This window comes from Anabrus simplex, chromosome 10 (assembly GCF_040414725.1).
Source record: "Anabrus simplex isolate iqAnaSimp1 chromosome 10, ASM4041472v1, whole genome shotgun sequence".
Lineage (NCBI taxonomy): Eukaryota > Metazoa > Arthropoda > Insecta > Orthoptera > Tettigoniidae > Anabrus > Anabrus simplex.
In genome coordinates, this window is record NC_090274.1 from 13,294,804 (window position 1) to 13,314,165 (window position 19,362).

The following is a 19,362-nucleotide window of genomic DNA, read 5'->3' on the forward strand; positions in this document are numbered from 1 at the left end:
TGTTCACAAGACAACAATTTCACATATTTTTACGACCGTGCTTATGCAACTTGCACTGCGTACGAAACATTTCATATTCTGGCCTAGTAAGGAAAGTGTTCAAGAAACAATGTCTCCAGCATTTAAAAGAAATTACGGTAATTGTCGAGTCATTATTGACTGCACGGAATTTAGAGTTGAACAGCCTCCCCAAGTAGATCAAGAGATTGTATTTCTATTCTCAATACAAGGGTAGATACACTGCAAAAGTTTTAATTGCAATCACGCCTAATGGTATGATCGCTTTAAATCTAAATGTTACGGTGGAAGAGCTAGCGACTCATTCACAACAACCGTCAGTGGTTTACTTTCCTTCAACCTGGCGATGAGGTCATGGCTGATAAAGGATTTAGGCATCAGAACTAACTTATCTGGCCGCGGTATCATAATCGTGACACCACCGTTCTTACATGACGGGAGATTAACAGCTGAGGAAGTTGAGAGTACTTACAATATTGCGAGTGTTAGAATTCACGTAGAAAGGTGTATTCAAAGAATCAAAATATACAATATATTACAGAAATTGCCAACAGAACTTTTTCCACACGTGGATGACGTCTGTGTGTTGCGTGTTAACGAATTTGCAACCTCATCGAATAACACGAACAACAAATGAACTTCCATAGCATTCTATTGCTTCACTTTCCATTTCACTTCCGTAAGAATGTTCAAAGCAGCTCCCCCAATTGGAGATTCATTTACAAATGCAAGAGCCTAGTTTTGATCCGATTTGCTTTCGTGCTAGCAGATTTTCTTATCTTTTTTTTTTCTTGAAACCATTGAGGGCTTCCTGATTGAGATAGTGTCCAAGGAGATTTTTATTATATGATCTGTATCAACCTGCACTTTGCTGGTAAAAAAAACATTTCGTTACTCACAGTGCGAAAGGTGTATTTGTCTGGCAAGCGCACGTCGTTAGAGACTTGTAAATGTAATAGCTGTGTCACAATTTCCTCACATTCTTCTCTCTCCACATAATTCACTACCCTGTCTATCAATAAGGTGACTATGGCCCTGCACGGTTGTTCGATTTCAGTACTTGCTACTGCTCAATGCTTTGTACGAAGACTGCAAGGGATGTGTTTTAAAATATCCTCAGTTAATTCGAAGGGGGAACAAGATGTCCTCAAAGTCTTTTTACCAAACAGTTCTTCACGCGTTTGCCTTTTCTATATTTTTCTGTTGACATTGTTTTCGGACTCGGTTTTCCCCACTGTTGCGGACGGTCTGTTTTGGAAACAACACTTTCATTATTTATATAATACACTACCGCAGCTGCGCGTTTGCAAGTTCTTCTGGCGCCGACAGGACAGGAACATTCGCTGGTAGAGACATTACGATTCTGGTCAACCTGAACACAAAATAAAAACGCGTACAACTTAGCAAACATGCATCAATTAGTCCTTACTAAATAAACTAAATAAATTTTTACCTAACTACACCTTGCCTACCTCAAGTTTCACGATATGAGGCGGCAAATTGCCAGATGTTTGTCGGGTGACTTTTCCTGTGATCTATGCGAAACCATTCGAAATTAACTCTTCAACGCCGTTCACGTGGCCGCTGACAACAAGGTTTCTTCCTTTATTGCATGATGATTCACTTAGATCCCCGAATTGAATCGCTTTAAACCCACAACTTGTTCGAATGTTACACACGTTGTACTGAGACTCTCGCACTGTGCCTCACCTCTTGTTTCAGAACGGGCCACTATGTAGCGCTAGTAGTAGCATTTCGATCTATCTGCATGGTGCCTATACAGGCGAGCAGCCAGAAGAGACAGTCAGGCTGCTAGCAGCTGCCCAAAGACTAAGCCTACTCCATTACTCGGGCACAGAGGTCATGCCTCTTGAACATGTGCACCGAAGTAGTGGACTAACGCTAGCTGGGAGGTATCACCTCTAGCCTCATCCTATCTGCTTTGGATGGCTCAATCACTTGATACATTTCCTTTACTGACATCAGTCAGATTAAGATTGTAAACTTATTAGCCTTCTGCTAGAACTCTTCTCACGATCAACTTAGGCAGTCAATTATAGGAATATTGGTTTGCATTGTGTTCTGGCAATGAGAAACTTATTGTTCGTATTAGGTAAGATTTGTACATATATATAATTTTTCCAAGGCATTCTCAAACTTACTCGGATTACGGATTTAATGTACATTCAGCAAAATAAGCAAGTTAGAGAAACTTTTATTTTTTACAGAGTAAAAAACTTCAACAATAAATATTTTCTTTATGTAGTACAAATCTGCTTCTTTGTATACAACTCACTGGAATGTCCATGCTAGAATCAAATGAGCTCGAAACACCTTCAACAAATTGAAGAAGTTATTGACCAGGTCTTAGATTCAGACCTTGTATGTTGCAATGCTATATGTTTTCAACACTTTTATGCTATGGGAGGATGGACACTCACTTCAAGATTGTGTAAGCGATTAGAGGCACTTGAAATGCAGACCTGTTGACGAATGCTTCATATCTCATGGATGGAAAGAATTACAAATACTGAAGTTTCAAAGAATGTGAATATGCAGACAGGAGTTCGGCTGACCATCAAGAATTGGAAATTGATTACTTTGGGCGCATCATTCATGGCAAGGAGTACAGTCCTTTGCAACTTGTTCTGCAAGGGAAAACTGATGACACACACAAACATGGCAGAAGAAGGATGTCTTGGTTGCCTAACATGCATAGAAGCCTTCATCATCACTCATCGGCTTAGATGGGTTAGTCACATCCAGCGTATGAATGATAGCAGACTGCCTGAACAACTTCTCTACGGTGAGATTGGTCGTGGTAAAAGGCCTCAAGGTGCTCCTTTGAAATGTTATAAAGACCAGCTTAAGAAGACTATAAATAGCACCAACATAAATGCTAACAGCTGGGCAACAACTGCACAAAACCATGTTCTCTGGTGCAAAACTACTGCAGAAGGCATCTCACTTTTTTGAGCAGGCAGGTCGCAGACAAGAAATTGAAACACAAAAAAGCGGAAACTACGTCAGATCCAACTGCATCCTCCACACACCTTTAGATGTGAGTTGTGTGGCCGCATATTTCAATGCAAAGATTGGCTTGATCAGTCATCAGCAACATCTCCACAGAGCCAACAGACTTTAAGAGGAACTGCAGGATCATTTAATATTAAAAACTTCATATTTGGTCCGTATTGAAAGGAGACTAACGCATAATAAAAGAGAGTACAAATGATCCACCTTATATCAATACAAAATATGTTGCTAATACAAGATCACAACATTTTTATTAGGGACCAGTTTGGATGTCCTTGGACACCATCATCAGCCACAATAGGTGAAATGAACAAAGATATATATATATTACAATACAAACATAGACCATTAGTAATAAAATAACATAAAATGTTGTGATCTTGTATTAGCAACATATTTTGTATTGATATAAGGTGGATCATTTGTACTCTCCTTTATTATGTGTTTGAACTGCAGGAGAAAAACGTATTCTCGGAAACAAGTAGCGGCCGACGATAAGGTGCAATATCAGTACCAACAAGATATTTAGAACAAAACCCAAACCCCATGGCGCAATAGCCGTGAAGGACCATGGCCTACCAAGGGACTGCTGCTCAGCCCTAAGACTGCAGATTACGAGGTGTTGTGTGGTCGGCACGACGAATCCTCTCCGCCATTATTCTTGGCTTTTTAGACCGAGGCCGCTATCGCATAGTCAGTTAGCTGCTCAATTATAATCACATACGCTGACTGGACCCCGAACCAAACCTCAGATCCAGATAAAAATCCCTGACATGGCCGGGAATCAAACCAGGGGCTTCCGAGTAAGAGGCAGGCATGCTGCCCCTATCAGCAAGACACATACTCTCTATTTCATGTGGCAAATAACAAATGTATAAATTCCAGGTTGACTGCCTACCATCGCTGAATGGAGAAGGCATCATAAGAAGTAGTAATTCAGGAAGAGGGGGCCCAGAATGTATTGGATAGCCCTGGGTGTATCCATAACTAAAAAACAAAATACACATGTATTCTCCACTTTAATGTGTACAAACATTCAATTTTTTTAATCTGCTTTAAAGTTTTATGATTTGGAGCTAGATGTCCTGCTGTTATCGGAAGTAGACCAGTCGGGTGAGCATGCTGGTGAACGACGGTATGATCTTCTTCTTGTCGAAATCAGGCACTTCCTTGTTGCTGGACTGGTAGTCTATGGCGACTCGCTGGTTCACAAATGTTAGGATGGACAGCAAGTCTCTTGTTCTCCCTAGATCCTTGAGCTCCTGAACCAGTGCCTGGATGAAACAGGAACCACTGTGCTCGTTCCTCCAAGAAGCGTGGCCTGAAATTGAGACAGGACTTTGAGATTGACAGAGAAAATGACAGGCAGCAGTTCACCGGCTGTGTCCGGTAGTGACTTATTGGTTTAAGGGTACCTGGATGTGAAATATGTTTTGTAGAAACTCTCTGTTTCGAGTCTGCTGAACTTTGCTTACCTTTTAACATCAACATGCATAATATCAACTATATTTGACACCTAAGAATGAAGACCTTATGTAATCATAATTAATGATTTGATATTATTTTTAATATGATCCAACTTGATTTTGATAAGGGAGTACTGGATTAAGAAGGACACATTTGATGTCATATCGCAACAGTGCTCAACATTTTATCTACACAGATGGAGATGACGAGATGGACTTCAACTTCACAACCATGCCATTATTGATCAATTTTTAATATGTCATATTGTACATGTCACAGTTTTAGTTTTTTTTAGTGGGGACCCTCCTGTTTCATTATGTCTTAATATTATATATGAATTTTAACCTACATAGTTGAAGAAGATAATTAACATATTTCTCGAAACATGTACTATGTATTCTAAAGTGTGAAATGTAAATAAAATTTTAATACATAGTATTGAATAGGCAGATTATCCATCTCTCTACTTACTGTTCCTTTTCTCATTCTTATCTTCGTGTGACTTAAACTTGTTATTGTTAACTCATATCTAACAAAGGTATGTTTTCTAACTCTTTTGTTCTCATTACACTTTTATTCATTTGTTCTTATTTCCACATAATCCGAGTTTATTATAATTTGAGGTAGTGTTAGTTTACCCAGATTGCCATAATTACTGTAATGGAAATAGAAAATATGGGACTCATGGCTGCATACCACATGATTCTTCACAAGAAATATTCCAGACGTATCTTTACAATGACTACACATACTTACCTTCTGGTGCAGACTGCACGATGAGGACATCAGAGTGAGTGGGAAGGACATATGAGTTAGGATGGGAATCCCTCTCCATGGCGACTGGCACCCCTTTGTCAAGCATTCCTCCGCGACAGGCCTGGAACGAGACAGCAAACACAAGTGAGAGATCGTACCATCAGCGCCCTTGTAACTGATCATTTCCTGTTTATTCACAATCACACCCTCCTGGCATTGTCAACATCAGAGATCCAACTACAAAGCTGCCTGGGTTCAACCTTCCTCGCTCCACCTGGACCACGCTTAACAGGATACGCTGTAGAGTCAGAAGAAGTGCTTCTGCTCTGCATCAGTGGGCCTGGAAAGCCTCTTCCGCTTGTGACTGCGGTGCTGAAGTGCAAACCATCGTGCACAATCTGAACGACTGCCCTCTGCGAGCTTTTGCTTGTTCCATCGAGGACGTACATTGTGTGACCCCTGAGGCACACTCTTGGCTGGAAGAGCTGGACATTCGTCTATAAGAAACTGAAAGCCCTCCACATTAAGCATTTTAATGTGGACTTTGTATATATGTATATTTTTAAGGTGTATATAGAGTCGATTGTCAACTGTAGCATCATACGTTAAATAAATGAATAAATAATAATAATTGCTCATTTAGATGGCTGCCTCTAGGCAGTGGTAAAATTTTACATGATACATTAGCAGAAACAAAATAATTTATAAGTAATAATAATATTAATAATAATAATAATAATAATAATAATAATAATAATAATAATAATAATAATAATAATAATAATAATAATAATAATGTTATTTGCTTTACGTCACACTAACTACTTTTACGGTTTTTGGAGACACTGAGGTGCCAGAATTCAGTCTCGCAGGAGTTCTTTTATGTGCCAGTAAATCTACTGACACAGGACTGACATATCTGAGCACCTTCAAATACCGCTGGACTGAACCAGAATTGAACTTGCCATGTTGGAGTCAGAAGGCCAGCGCCTCAACCATCTGAGCCCCTCAACCTGGCAAATTATAAGTGGCTATATACTGTAGGATGATTCAAACGGTTGTCTCCAAGTTGAAGAAGCTCATAGACGGTCAAAATACAACTTTTCAACAGAAACTTATATTCCTAACAAAAATTCCAACATTAGTTCAAGCCTGAAAATGTCAATAACGACATAATGGACTCTTTTTTTTTTTTCCCCCCAAGATGTTGTACATTCCTAAACATTTCTAAACAAACAGTCAATGTTAGGTCATTGCAATCCTCAAACAACTGACCATGGAAGTATGGACTTTAAATTAAGATTCACCAAAAGGGCACTTGAGGGTCAACAGTAAATCTTTGCTATATTTCTGCAGAGATTGTCCTCCATGAGCAATCTGATAAAGGATACCTTCCATATATTTTGTTGCACAAATTACATACGCATCTATCAGGCCTGTTCAGTTAAATAGCAGTTCCGAGTCTGGAACAATTCCAAAATAACTGTAGTGTTATTTTCTGAAAATGAAAACCTACAACCTGTTTTCCAGTCTTAGACCGGGTCAGGAATGTAATGAATGAAACATATAAAGGCTAATATTACAATGGGGTCGCCACTCCCAAGGTGATTATTAATGACTGATAGATGCAATGAAATGATAATGGAGAGTGTTGCTGGAATGAAAGATGACAGGGAAAACTGGAGTACCCGGAGAAAAACCTGTCCCGCCTCTGCTTGTCCAGCACAAATCTCACATGGAGTGACCACAATTTGAACCATGGAACCCAGCGGTGAGAGGCCGACGCGCTGCCGCCTGAGTCGTGGAGGCTTTGCAAATGCTGGTGTTGTACCTTAATTAAGGCCATGATCGCTTCCTTCTTGTTCCTAGCCGTTTCCTATCCCATCATCGCCATAAGACCTATCTGTGTTGGTGCGACGTAAAGCAATTTGCATCTCTAATTGTATCGGGTATTGTGACACTCGATTTCAGTAATGCTTTACATTAGCATATTTTCTAATATGTTGTCCGGCTCCATGGCTAAATGGTCAGCATGCTGGCCTTTGGTCACAGGGGTCCCGGGTTCGATTCCCGGCAGGGTTGCGAATTTTAACCATCATTGGTTAATTTCTCTGACACAGGGTCTGGGTGTATATGTCCTTCATATGTCTTCATCTTTGTGTTATTTTAGCTGATGATGACCTCCAGGCTAGGTCGAGACATGTCATATGTAGCTCTTTAGAAAATCATTTATCAAATGGCAAACTTGTATTGAACAGGTGGCTTTTATACAATTAATTATTTTAGAATTTTTTTCTTAGATTCTTATAGTTGATAAGGCCTGGACTCCCAATCACCTTGAATGTCTCGCACCCAAAGATTTCACATTTGAACCCAGAATCCTCAGGGCTTTCTAGGTAACAGAATGGGTCAACTTGCTCTCTTTCATTTTCTAGTACCAGTGGGTACACATTTCCAGTGTCCATCCATAATATAACTGGCCACTAAATTAATTTCTGCGTAAGCAAAGCTAATTTGTAATAATAATAATATCATTTGTGAGATCATGTTTATTTACCCGTCAGTGTAGTCTATCTCCCAATTTGCAAAATATTGGGGTTACGTTCCCAAATCCCCGTGGGCAGTGTCACCAGTGAGCTGGCATCAAGTTACAGAATTTGAGAGGAAGATCTGAAACCCCAGTTTTGAAATTATTTATTACACCTGACAGCTTACCTGAATGATAAAGATTTTTGGTTTGCCGACTAGTGAAAGGCATTTTTCTCCAACAAAGTTTGCCCACAAGAGACTGACAGGATACGGAATGTCATTCGCATGGAGGAGTCCTTCTTTCCCGTGGGTCATAACAGCTACCAGAAGGCAGTCTGCATCGATGTGGTTCATTGTCCTGACTGGAAAAAATATCAATAGCAGGTCATCAAATTCACCCATCTCCTTATAATGGTGATGATGATAATATTAACAAAAACACGCATATGATTCAACTGATGGAAAAATCACTTTTATAAGTCAGGGAGGAAATGGGTTTGGGTAAGAAAACAACTAATATCATAAAAACAACTATCACAAATACATTTGCAAAAGTTAATTTCATGGGTGAACTATCAGATACCTTTGAAATAAGAATGGAAGTATGACAGGGGGATGGGCTGTCACCATTGTTGTTCAACTGTGCGCTTAATAAAGTAGTTAGAGAATGGAAGAAGAATATAAAGAGTGGAATTAGACTGGATTGCAAAAAGAACCTTAAAATCAATTGTATGTCTTATGCAATTGATATGGCCTGGTTTGCTAAAACAATGGAAGAAGCAAGAAAGCAAATCCCTGAACTATAGAAACAAGCAGCTAAAATAGGTTTTCACATCTCCTTCGAAAACAATAAAATCACGACAAACAGCAAACACCTCAAAGCTCAAGGACAAAAGATTGAAGTAGTAAAATAATTCAAATATCTCGGAGAATTGATTAGTCGGAATGCTGTGGAATCCAGAAAAAATAAACTTGAACTGACCTTCCAACTAACAAACAATACATATAACAAGATATCCCCTTCATGGGGGTCCAAAATTAAACTTTATAAAACAGTGACTAAACCAGGAGAAACACTAAACATGAATTTGAAAGGCCAGATGGAGAAACTAGGGCTAAAAGAAAGGGAAATTTTAAGAAAGATCAAAGTACCAAAATTTCAGGATTATAAGAAAATATACCGTACATCAAGAGTGAAACATTGTACAAGAAAATTGAAAACCTCGCAGATACCTACTGTGCGAAAAGAAAAGATAAATTTCCTCGGTCATTTTCTTAGAATGAACTCTAATAGCTTAACCAAACAAATCTTTCTCCGTAAAACAAAACCCAACTGGTTTAAAGAAACTGGAAAAGACCTAGTAAATTTAAAATTACATAAAATTCACTATTCGATCAAACAGCTAAATTAATAACTAAAGACAAAAGACAAGACAAATCTACATTAGAATCCAAACCCAATATCTCGGAAGACAAGAGGAAACGAAGATCAGAAATTCAACTTGGATGTGGTGGATGCATGTCACTGGCCTACTTTGTGACAAAACCTAAAGTGGAAGATGTACCAAACCATAGTATGTCCAGTTGAGCTATATGGTGGTGAATGCCAACGGTGCAACAAAAGCACTGAACGTCAACTTCACGCCATGGAGATGCGAATGCTCTGTTAGTTGATGGGCATCTCCTTAAACCACCAAATCAGAAATGGCACAATTCATCAGAAAATTGGCATCGAGCCAATTATGCAGAAAATGCGGGTATGACGCTTCCGCTCCGATGGTATGGCACAGTTTTCAACCTCGACTTCCACTTTGCTGTCAACAGTGTCCACCCACCTGGATGACCAAAAAAAGCGCTGGCTAGCTGCTTTACAAGAGGACTTAAGGACCACTGGCTTGAGGGCAAACAATGACCACAACTGTGCAAAATGGCGCTTAAGGAATTGCACTTATCCCAGTACATTTACCGACATGTGAAAGAAGTCTTGAGTAACAAAATTCTGGCATTTTGACCTCTCCTGAAGCTGTAAAAGTAGTTTGTTGGATTTACATACATTTACCAGGTGTATGCATAAGTTTTTTCTGGATGTTATGGTAAATAAAACAGGCACATTTCAACAGAAATTCATTTTCTGTTTATTCAAAATATTGGCCAGCGGCTTCTACACACTTTGCCCATCTTTCAGGTAAGTTATGAATACCTTGCCAGAAAAACTGTTTGTCTTTTGCGGCAAACCATTCGTCGAGCTATTTTCCAACTTTCTCAAAATTGCTGAAGTGCTGCTCTGCGAGCGTGTGCCCCATTGATGCAAAGAGGTGATAGTCAGATGGCGCCAGATCAGGGCAGTACAGTGGGTGCAGAAGGATATCCCATCCAAGTGATTTCAAGGTGTCTTTCACTGGTTTTGCTGTGTGAGACGGCACTTTGCATGTCTTCTGGCCCATTCTGGTCATCTTTCGATCAGTGCATGATTTAAATGAATCATTTGTTGGCGACAGCATTGTGTATTAACAGTTTTGGTAGTTGCTCATCTTTGCACTGCTGTGGTCTACCAGACCATTTCATACTGAAATCGCCACATTTAAATTGTCAAAACCATGTTTCACACATTCTAATCTATGGAGCATGTTCACCATATATTTCTACCAGCAAAAGATGACTTTCCACAACCTTTTTCTTTTGCATAAATAAGAAAAACAATGCATGCTGCAGATGTTCTTTTTCTGGTACAAATGTCAACATGATCACTGAACGATACAACACAGACGCTAGTGTTTGGCGGACTCTACTTGTGTGTGTTTGGTAGGTTAATGTCAGGCGAACAATCTGACGTATGTGTCAAATTCATACGCTGCGTACTGTTTGCTGGCACCATCTCTTAGTGAAACCAGAAAAGACTTATGGATACACGTGGTATACGAAATGTAGGCATTGCTGCCATTTCTTGATGGATACAGTACTTTTGTATCCATCTCTTGGCACAGGCCAGAGTAAAGTGTAGCTTCCACCGAAGTCCCAGTCAACATCCATGGCTGTGACAATATGGAAGCTGCTGGGGTATGGGTGGTGCTGAGTAATGGCATTCAGAGCACGACTAGTGCATCTGAGTGTTATGAAAGGTGTTGCTCATAGGGTCAGTCATGCTGTAATAGCACTTTCTGACCCAGTGAGGAAAGCAATGGCAAACTACCTCACTCCTCGTCTTGCCTAGTACGCCTCATTTTGGTGCTGCCATTGGTTTTTGCTGTTTCCTGATAACCGCATAACCTTTGGTGGTGCTATTTGAGGATCCAACCAGCCTCTGGGCTGATGACCTAACAGACAGACAGGCTATTTGAGGATCCAACCAGCCTCTGGGCTGATGACCTAACAGACAGACATCGATGGTTAAACATGATTCAGGCTGCTTGCTTTTCAAATCTGACATTCCATTTTAACCTAACAGATGGCAACTAGCTCTATGACTTTGTTTAGTTCAATACCTCGTATCACAAAACCGTCTTCTTGGTCTCTTACTTCTTTTGCCCTCCATGACCACCTATCCTCCTCATATAACCGCACCATCAAAACCATTTTATGCATACCACTTGAGACAATATTAAATAATGTGAGCCTCCCCATTATAACCATTTTGAACTGGCCCTGCGGCCTAGAATAATTTGTGTCAAACGGCTTACGCCAGTATACCTTCTTTTAAAGTTACTGTAGTCAGCGGGCCATTGTCTGGTCTTGTGATTGGTTGCGCATTACTGCGCATGCGCCCGCCGGTCGACTACCAGGCTAGACTGGCCTGCTTCCAGCTGGCCGACGCGATACTCTGTTCGCTTGAGGCAGCCATGTTGAGCTGGTGTGTATTTGTGTCCGGCGTCATGGAGTGTTGGAGTACCAAGAAACCACCGTAAATTGAATGTTAACGGGGATTTTCCCCAGGTAAACTAGTTGAAGACCTCCTGCCTTTTCTTCTGAGCGTTTTTTGGATTTATTTTTCGTCTGGATACTTCACAACGAGGTCTGGATCCCGGTGGCTTGACTGTATTTCTTCGTCAACAATGTCAGGTTAAAAATTCTTCTCATTTCTTCATCACCTAAGGTACGTACCAGTGTTTGACACACTTTAAACGTCGTCCTGAAGAGGATTTTGATATTTTCGAAGATTTCTGGAAAAATAATAATAATAATAATAATAATAATAAATATTTGGACTTCGCCGTTAAATTTATTCCTATTTGCGTGTGTGGTATCGAAAATCTGGAAAACTGTTTCGGCAACTAATCACAGTAATGTGGAAGGTTCACCATGAACTAAATTGGAATTATTAATTTAAAATTTTACTGATCTACTTGGGCATTTTAAATTGTAACTTTCTTTGTAAACCAAGGTACAGTCTCCAAGGTACCGAACCTTACCTCTTTCGGCTTTCTGTTTGCTTTCCTGTGTTTTGTTTTCTAATTCGTTTGGTATGTTTTCTTCCCCACCCCCCCCTTCTGGGGTTTGGGTGAATTTAATTATTTTCTCTGGCCTGTTTTTCCTCCGTGTATTAGGAGGCCTTGTTTTTGTTTAGTGGTTACCTTGGCGACGGTTCGGGTGTGGATTGTTGTCGGGTGAATTGTTGTCCGGCGTGTTGAGCCTGTGTGGATCTTGAATTATATATTTCGGGGTCGAGTGTATCGTTTACTGTTTAAACTAATTTGTTTATTTTCTCCTCCTTTTAATGTTGTGTTACCATTTCCTTGCCCCGCGTGAGGAGGTATTTTAACGTAAAATTCTGTTTGTCTTGGAAACTGTCCTTGGTGGTAACTGAACGATTTCAAATTTGGTAATTATGAGAAGCGACCGCGTTGAAGATCCATTTTATTGAATAATTGTTAACTTAATATTTTTTTTTTTTTTTAAATTTATTTAACTATCCGTGATCGATCACATTTAATTTAAAGGTAACATTTATGTAAGAAAGTCATTTTGTTTCCCGTTGTTTTCTGATCACATTTTATTAGGTACGGAGGTCACCCTTTCTTTCTTGTTGTTTTCATAAAGTTCCCTATTTTTAATCTGTTAAAGAGTATTTATTTTCCATTAATTGTTATTTAGTAATGAATTAATTTTCTTTAAAACCCCACCTGGGTATATTCTAATTTATTTTACTTATTGTTAATTTCCTTTTCCATTTCTCAACCTTATGTTGATTTTATTTACATTTTGCCATTACGTTTTAAAAATAAACTTAGGCTTTATCATCTTAATAACTTGGTTTGTTACCTACCTTTTGTCCTTCCATTAAATTTTTTTTTACTTCATGTAAATGCTGGTTTTCATTCGCCACGTTCGGTGGAGCACGGCCATTGATTTTCTTGTGCATTAATTTCCACGGCCTTTAGTTGTCTTCCTCGCTGCTTCCGGTAAGTTATTTCTATGATTTCTTGTTTTTAAATTGTGCTTGAACTTCGGTGTTATTCTTCTTGTGCCCATCTTCTTCCTCGTGTTCGCTATTACTCCCATTTTGGGGCGGACACGCTAACAACCTTCTCACCAGGGTCTCTATCTCTCTCTCTCTCTCTCTCTCTCTCTCTCTCTCTCTCTCTCTCTCTCTCTCTTCGTCCTTTTTTTCTCTCTCTCTTTTTCTCTCTCCCTGGTGGATAAGGTTTTTCACCTCATCACCCCTAGGTGGTACCGGGGTCCTAGAGGGTGGTGAGCGGTGAGAGTGGTATCAGAGCGGTGGTTGTTTGTTGTTCCACTGTTGTTGCTCTGCTGCCTAATCTCTGTTGTTTCTGCCTTCTGCAACCTAACTTTCCTCCCCTCCTACCCTTGCTTGGTGCAGTGCTGTGGCGAATGTTGGTGGATGGAAACCAAAAATTAAAAAACTAAAAGTGTTATTGTCAATAACTATTGTAAAAGGGAGTGCAAGGATCTTGTGTAATTTTTTGATTATTTTGTTCCATGTTTGCTACCATGGCGCGTGCCGTTACGAACCCCTCCTTCCTGCGTCGTGCCGAATTGGAGTACGAGTTATCCATTCGTGGCCTTGAACCTGCCCGTACTGTTGCTGAGTGTGCTGCCTTGCTATCAGCCAACTCCCAGGTCCCCATTAATGTATTTTCTATTGATAGGAAACGAGTGGGTGAGTACCTTAACCTGATATGTGACAATCTTAACGAAATTAATATTATTCGTGAAGAGTTCATTGAATTGCCTCCGTCCAAAGCCCAAGTAAACCGGCTGAGGGCCAGAGCTGACCACTACTCGGGCCGAATTCAGGATATATTATCTATTAAGCCTGATTCTGTTTTTGTGTCAGAATGTGCTAGATTGTTAACGGTGGTTTCTGGCATCACCTCTGATCTAGATTTGCTGTTGATTAACAGAGATATGGAGAATTGTTCTATTTCTACTGCACTTAACCCTACTGTACCCACCCCGAGTGTCCCTTCCCACCAAATTGTGTCCTCGACCCATGCCCAAGGTCAGTGCTGTGTGACTGCTCCTTTACTGGAAACCTTAGTCTCTAAGCTAAACTCGGCGTCATCGCCTAACTGTTTAAAGGAAGTCTTTCGGGGAGTGAAGTCCTTTTCTGTAAATTCTATCGATGAGTGTATTCGATTCTTACGGTTTCTGGTGGAGTTGACCGAGACTGGTAATGTGTACTCAGTTGACGATTTGGGGATTTTCCGCGCCCTCTTCCCTCATTGTGAAGGGATTCTAAAGAGAGAAATTTCTGAAGCTATCTCTAAAAATTTATCGATTAGTACCTTTCATGAACTTGTCCTTTCCAAATTTATTCCCTCTCTTGCTCTCCAAAGTCTTGTGCCCCAACACTGTTTCCGGACCCAGTTCCTGCATGAGAACTTGCTAACTTATGTGCTGGATCTGCGATTCTTTTGCAAGGTTTTTAGAATTTCTGTGCCAGAATGTGAAATGGTCTCTAGAATTTTAAAAGGTATATCTCCTGCGTACCGCTCCTATCTTTCCTTAACCCGTTGCCCTACTACCTTTCAAGAATTGGAAGAGGCCTGTTCCTTTGCTGAAGATGTTAAACATGGGGATGCCTCCAGACCTGTGAATTTCCCTCCCCCTACTACTACCAATTGTCCCGTTCTTCCGTCAACACCTAAAGTTGTGAATGCCCGTAAATGTTACAACTGTGGGTCCCGAAATCATCTAAGAAATTCCTGCCCTGACGTTAGACGTGGTCCAGGCGCTTGCTATTCCTGTGGCTCTAGACAGCATGTTAAAAGAAATTGCCCCTTGGTAGACAGAAATGGTACTCAATGACTAGAAAGGGAAAGGGCAAAGTCTGCCAATTCTAAGTTTGTAAACCCTGAATCTCGTAAGAAACCGGTGTGTCCCCCTAGGTGCAATAGTATTTCTGCTCATGCCCCCTCCTCTGGCACGTGCACATTTGTTGAAGTCAACAATGAACCCGTAGATGCTCTTCTTGATACTGGAAGCGCAGTATGCTTGATGAATTATGCCTGGTATTGTCAAAAGAAATCCTCGTGTAAACTTCCGGAAATAAAACCCACTAACCTAAGATGCGTTTCGGCTAATTGTCAGTTTTTAAATATTTTGGGGACTGTGAAGGTCAAGTTGAGGATTGGGAATTTCACTTGGAAGATCAAGTGCTTGGTGACATCCAATTTATCATGTAACATTATTCTGGGTACCAATTTTCTATCTTGGGCCGGTGTTGTTTTGGATCCTCAGTGTCGAAATTTCTTTTTTAAATTTTCTCCTGACCTGAAATTTGAATTGATTAACGTTCCCTTGAAAATGCCTAAAGTTTTGTGTGCGGGTTACCCTGAGTCAGATGAGTCTAGTGACATCGATCGGCTTGACCTGAATCATTTAGGAGATGCCGAAGCACAGCAAGTTCGTGATCTTTGCAGGGAATTTCCCGATGTGTTCACTAGCAAGTTAGGCTTGACCGACGTACTAGAGTATGACATTGAGTTGTCTGACCTGCAGCCTGTTCGATCCCCTCCTTATCGCCTTTCCCCACCCCGTATGTTGGAATTAAAGAAAATCATTGATCAAATGGAGAGAGACGGAGTGATCAGACCTTCAACTTCCCCGTATGCGTCCCCTGTGTTCTTGGTACCCAAACCTTCTGGTGGTTATCGTGCTGTGATTGATTATAGGGCCCTAAATAGTAAGATTGTACTCCAATCTATTCCCCTACCTGACCTTCATACTTGTTTTGGATGGTTCTCAGGTGCGAAATTTTTCACTGTCCTGGATTTGAACCAGGCTTATTACCAAGTGCCATTATCGAAGAGATCAATTCCCCTCACTGCCTTCATCACCGACTGGAACTTGTATGAGTTCCTCAGACTTCCGTTCGGGCTAAGCTGTGGAGCAGCTGTGTTGTCGAGGTTGTTAAATTCCATTCTCTCTGACATTAAGTTCAGCTACGTCTTTAATTACCTGGATGATGTATTAATTTATTCGAATACCTTCGAGGAACATATGGTGCACGTTAGGGAAGTATTGCTACGGTTAAGGAAAGCCGGCCTTACAGTGAAATTATCAAAGGTAGCTTTCGCCAGACCCAGCATGTCTTTCTTGGGACATGTAGTTTCTTCTGAGGGCGTTTCCATAGATCATTCCAGAACTCAAGCCATTAGGGATTTTCCACCTCCCAAAGATGTCAAGGGCGTTGCTCGATTCATTGGTATGGTCAATTTCTTTAGAAAATTCATCCCTAACTTTGCTGAAGTGGCTGCCCCGTTGAACGACCTTAGGAAAAAGAATGTAAAATTTACTTGGGGTAAAGCCCAGGAGGAAGCTTTCAATTCATTGAAGGTCGCACTGATTAATGCACCTTTGTTAGCTATTCCTGATTTTGAGAAACGTTTCATTGTCCAAACTGATGCCTCCGGGCGTGCTATTGCTGGCGTTCTGTTACAAGAACATGAAGATGGGCGTAGGCCGGTGGCCTACGTATCCAGGGTCCTCAATGATCTGGAGTCTAAGTACTCCATTTATGAACTAGAGTGTCTAGCTGTGCTGTTTGCTCTGGAGAAATTTCGATCTTTCATTGAGCACGTCAACTTTGATCTGGAAACCGATAATCAGGCTCTTTCTTGGGTGTTGAACCGACCCAAAAGGACCGGTAGGATAACTAGATGGGCATTACGGATCTCATCCTTTAATTTCAATGTTCGCCACATTCGTGGGTCTGAGAACGTCATTGCCGATGGCTTGAGCAGGATGTTTGAAGGTAATCCTTGTGTGGAAGCCAACCCATGTGTCGATGAGCTTGCTGTCAATACCGTTGGAGTTAGTGCCATCCTCACCGATTCCCCATTGCTGTATCAAGAAATTGGAGATCATCAAAAAGCTGATCCGGATCTGAAAAGGATCATTGACATGATCAGTAGCGGGATCGAAGTAAAACCTTACTCCTTATCTAAGGGTGTTCTCTGTTGTAAGGGTCGCAAGGACCATAATTCCAAAATTGTCGTTCCTAAAGTTCTGGTACCTGTCATTTTCAAGTATTACCACTGTTCACCCCTTGGCGGTCATCTAGGAAATTTCAAAACTCGTTTGAAAATCAGGCAATTCTTTGTTTGGAAGAAAATGGATAGTGATATCAGGAACATGGTCAAATCTTGTAAATCTTGCGCCATCAGCAAACCTAATTTGAATAACCGAGTGGGATTATTGTCTTCATCACAAGCTTCGCGCCCCATGGAACGACTGTTCATAGATTTCGTAGGACCCCTCCCCCGATCTTCCTTGGGAAACACCCACATTTTTGTCTGTATAGATGCCTTCTCCCGGTTCTGTTGGATCTTTCCCACCAGGTCCACTAATTCACGTACCTCTATCTCCTGTCTAAATTCCATCTTTGCATCATTTGGCCCACCTAAGTTCTTAGTATCTGACAACGCTAGTTCTTTCACCAGTAACTCCTTCAAGAGGTATCTGTTTGAGTTGGGCATTTCGCATGTCACCACTATTCCATACTATCCAAATCCTTCTTATGCAGAGAGGTTGAATCGGAACTTAAAATCTGCGTTGATAGCGTATCATCATGACAACCAGTCTAAATGGGATTCCTGTCTGCATTGGTTGGCACATGCTTTCAATTCCGCTACTCATGAGTCCCATGGTAAGACGCCTATGTCTTTAATGTTTGGCTATACTCCGTACTCCCCTATGTCTAACCTGCTATGTATTGAGGATCTTCTCCCAGACCTATCTAGGCCTAATGATGTTCAAAAGATCTGGAACGAAGCAAAAAGGAATCTAGCTGTGTCATACGAAAAGGTCAAAAGGCAGTACAATAAAGGTAGGAAACCGTCAAAATTCAATGTTGGTGATCTCGTGTATGTTAAGTGCTACCCAATGAGTAAGGCTGTGAATAAGTTTTCGGCAAAACTTGCCCCTAGGTACCAAGGCCCGTGCACGGTATTGGAGTTCTTGTCTCCCGTTTCAATTTTGGTAAGTGACCCTGTAGCAAAACGTATTAGGCGCGTTCATGTTTCCCAAATTAAACCCGGTTGATCTGGCAAATCGTACCGCATCTTCCGCTGGATGGATGCACCTTTGGTAACTGACCTGTATCGTTAGTGAATTTAGCACACATACTGTGGGGTGGCGAGCGAGTCAATCTGGTCCTTTCTGTTCCTCGTGTTGGTGACTCCAATTTAGTACTCCTTGTATGTTACCGTTTCTTGGTGTGGATCCTTGTAGTTAGAAATTGTCTTTCATTAATTGTCTTGTGATGGTGGTATTAATTAATACCTTGGAATTGATATCCTCGTTATCTAACCTTATGCTTATGTAGTGCGCTAACGAAGTTCCATTGGGGAAATCTGATGACATCTAACTTAAATTGTGCTTTGTTGTCCCTCTGTTTTCTCTAGGCTTATGTAATTTCAAAGATTTGATTCTTCTGTGGCTCCGCATCGGATTCCTTCCGCTGAACCCTTCGATCATCTTGTGACTTAATCATTGCTGAGCTATGGTGTGCCTGGGATGGAATGTAAGGGAGTGTGTCTGGTGCCTGAGTGTTTACCATTTTGTCATCCTTTCATTGTGTGCGCGTGTCTGATGATGTGTGGTGCTTAGTCATGTTTGGGTTGCTATTTGTGCCATTTTAGCATTGTACGATTTCTGATTGTGGTGTGTTTCGATCTATTGGTGTCGGAAAAGTTCCCTGCTTGCCTTCTGCATGGACTCCGTGTCTTAAAGGTGTTTCTGTTCCGGATACTGATGTTTGTATTCATCCATGATTGAGAGATCTGACACTCCTACTTTTGGGCACTCTTCGCGGCTGTTCTAAAGGTGGTTTTTCTATGCGTGAACCCTTTATATTATTTTTCCTGTAATGGGTTTTTGGGCTGAATTTATCTTCCTAACCTTTTGGGTTTGTGGTTATGTAGAAAATCTGTCTCTGATTTTTTTTTTCTGTGGGCGTTCGGTTGGTGCACTCCTGCCAGCATTATGGTTGTATCTCCTGTGTTGGATCTTGGTAATGTTGTTGTGAGTTGTTTGGATCCTTTTGAAATGTGGACTGTTAGTAACGTTGTGTAATTTTCCTTATCTACCGGTTGG

At 40.8% G+C, this 19,362-nt stretch overlaps 2 protein-coding genes across 2 annotated transcripts in view; one reads left to right on the plus strand and one right to left on the minus strand.

Annotated features, from left to right (window-relative positions):
- Positions 1–19,362, plus strand: part of LOC137502403 (uncharacterized) — a 73,022-nt gene that overhangs the window by 23,625 nt on the left and 30,035 nt on the right. The gene's annotated exons all lie outside the window — the stretch shown is intronic.
- Positions 4,055–19,362, minus strand: part of LOC136881961 (caspase-1) — a 41,903-nt gene continuing 26,595 nt past the window's right edge. The window contains exons 3-5 of the mRNA XM_067154435.2: positions 7,993–8,168; positions 5,278–5,398; positions 4,055–4,375 (exon numbers count right to left, since the gene is read on the minus strand). Of these exons, the coding sequence (XP_067010536.2) occupies positions 4,146–4,375; positions 5,278–5,398; positions 7,993–8,168 (527 nt within the window). The 3' untranslated portion in view covers positions 4,055–4,145. The remainder of the gene's footprint in view (positions 4,376–5,277; positions 5,399–7,992; positions 8,169–19,362) is intronic.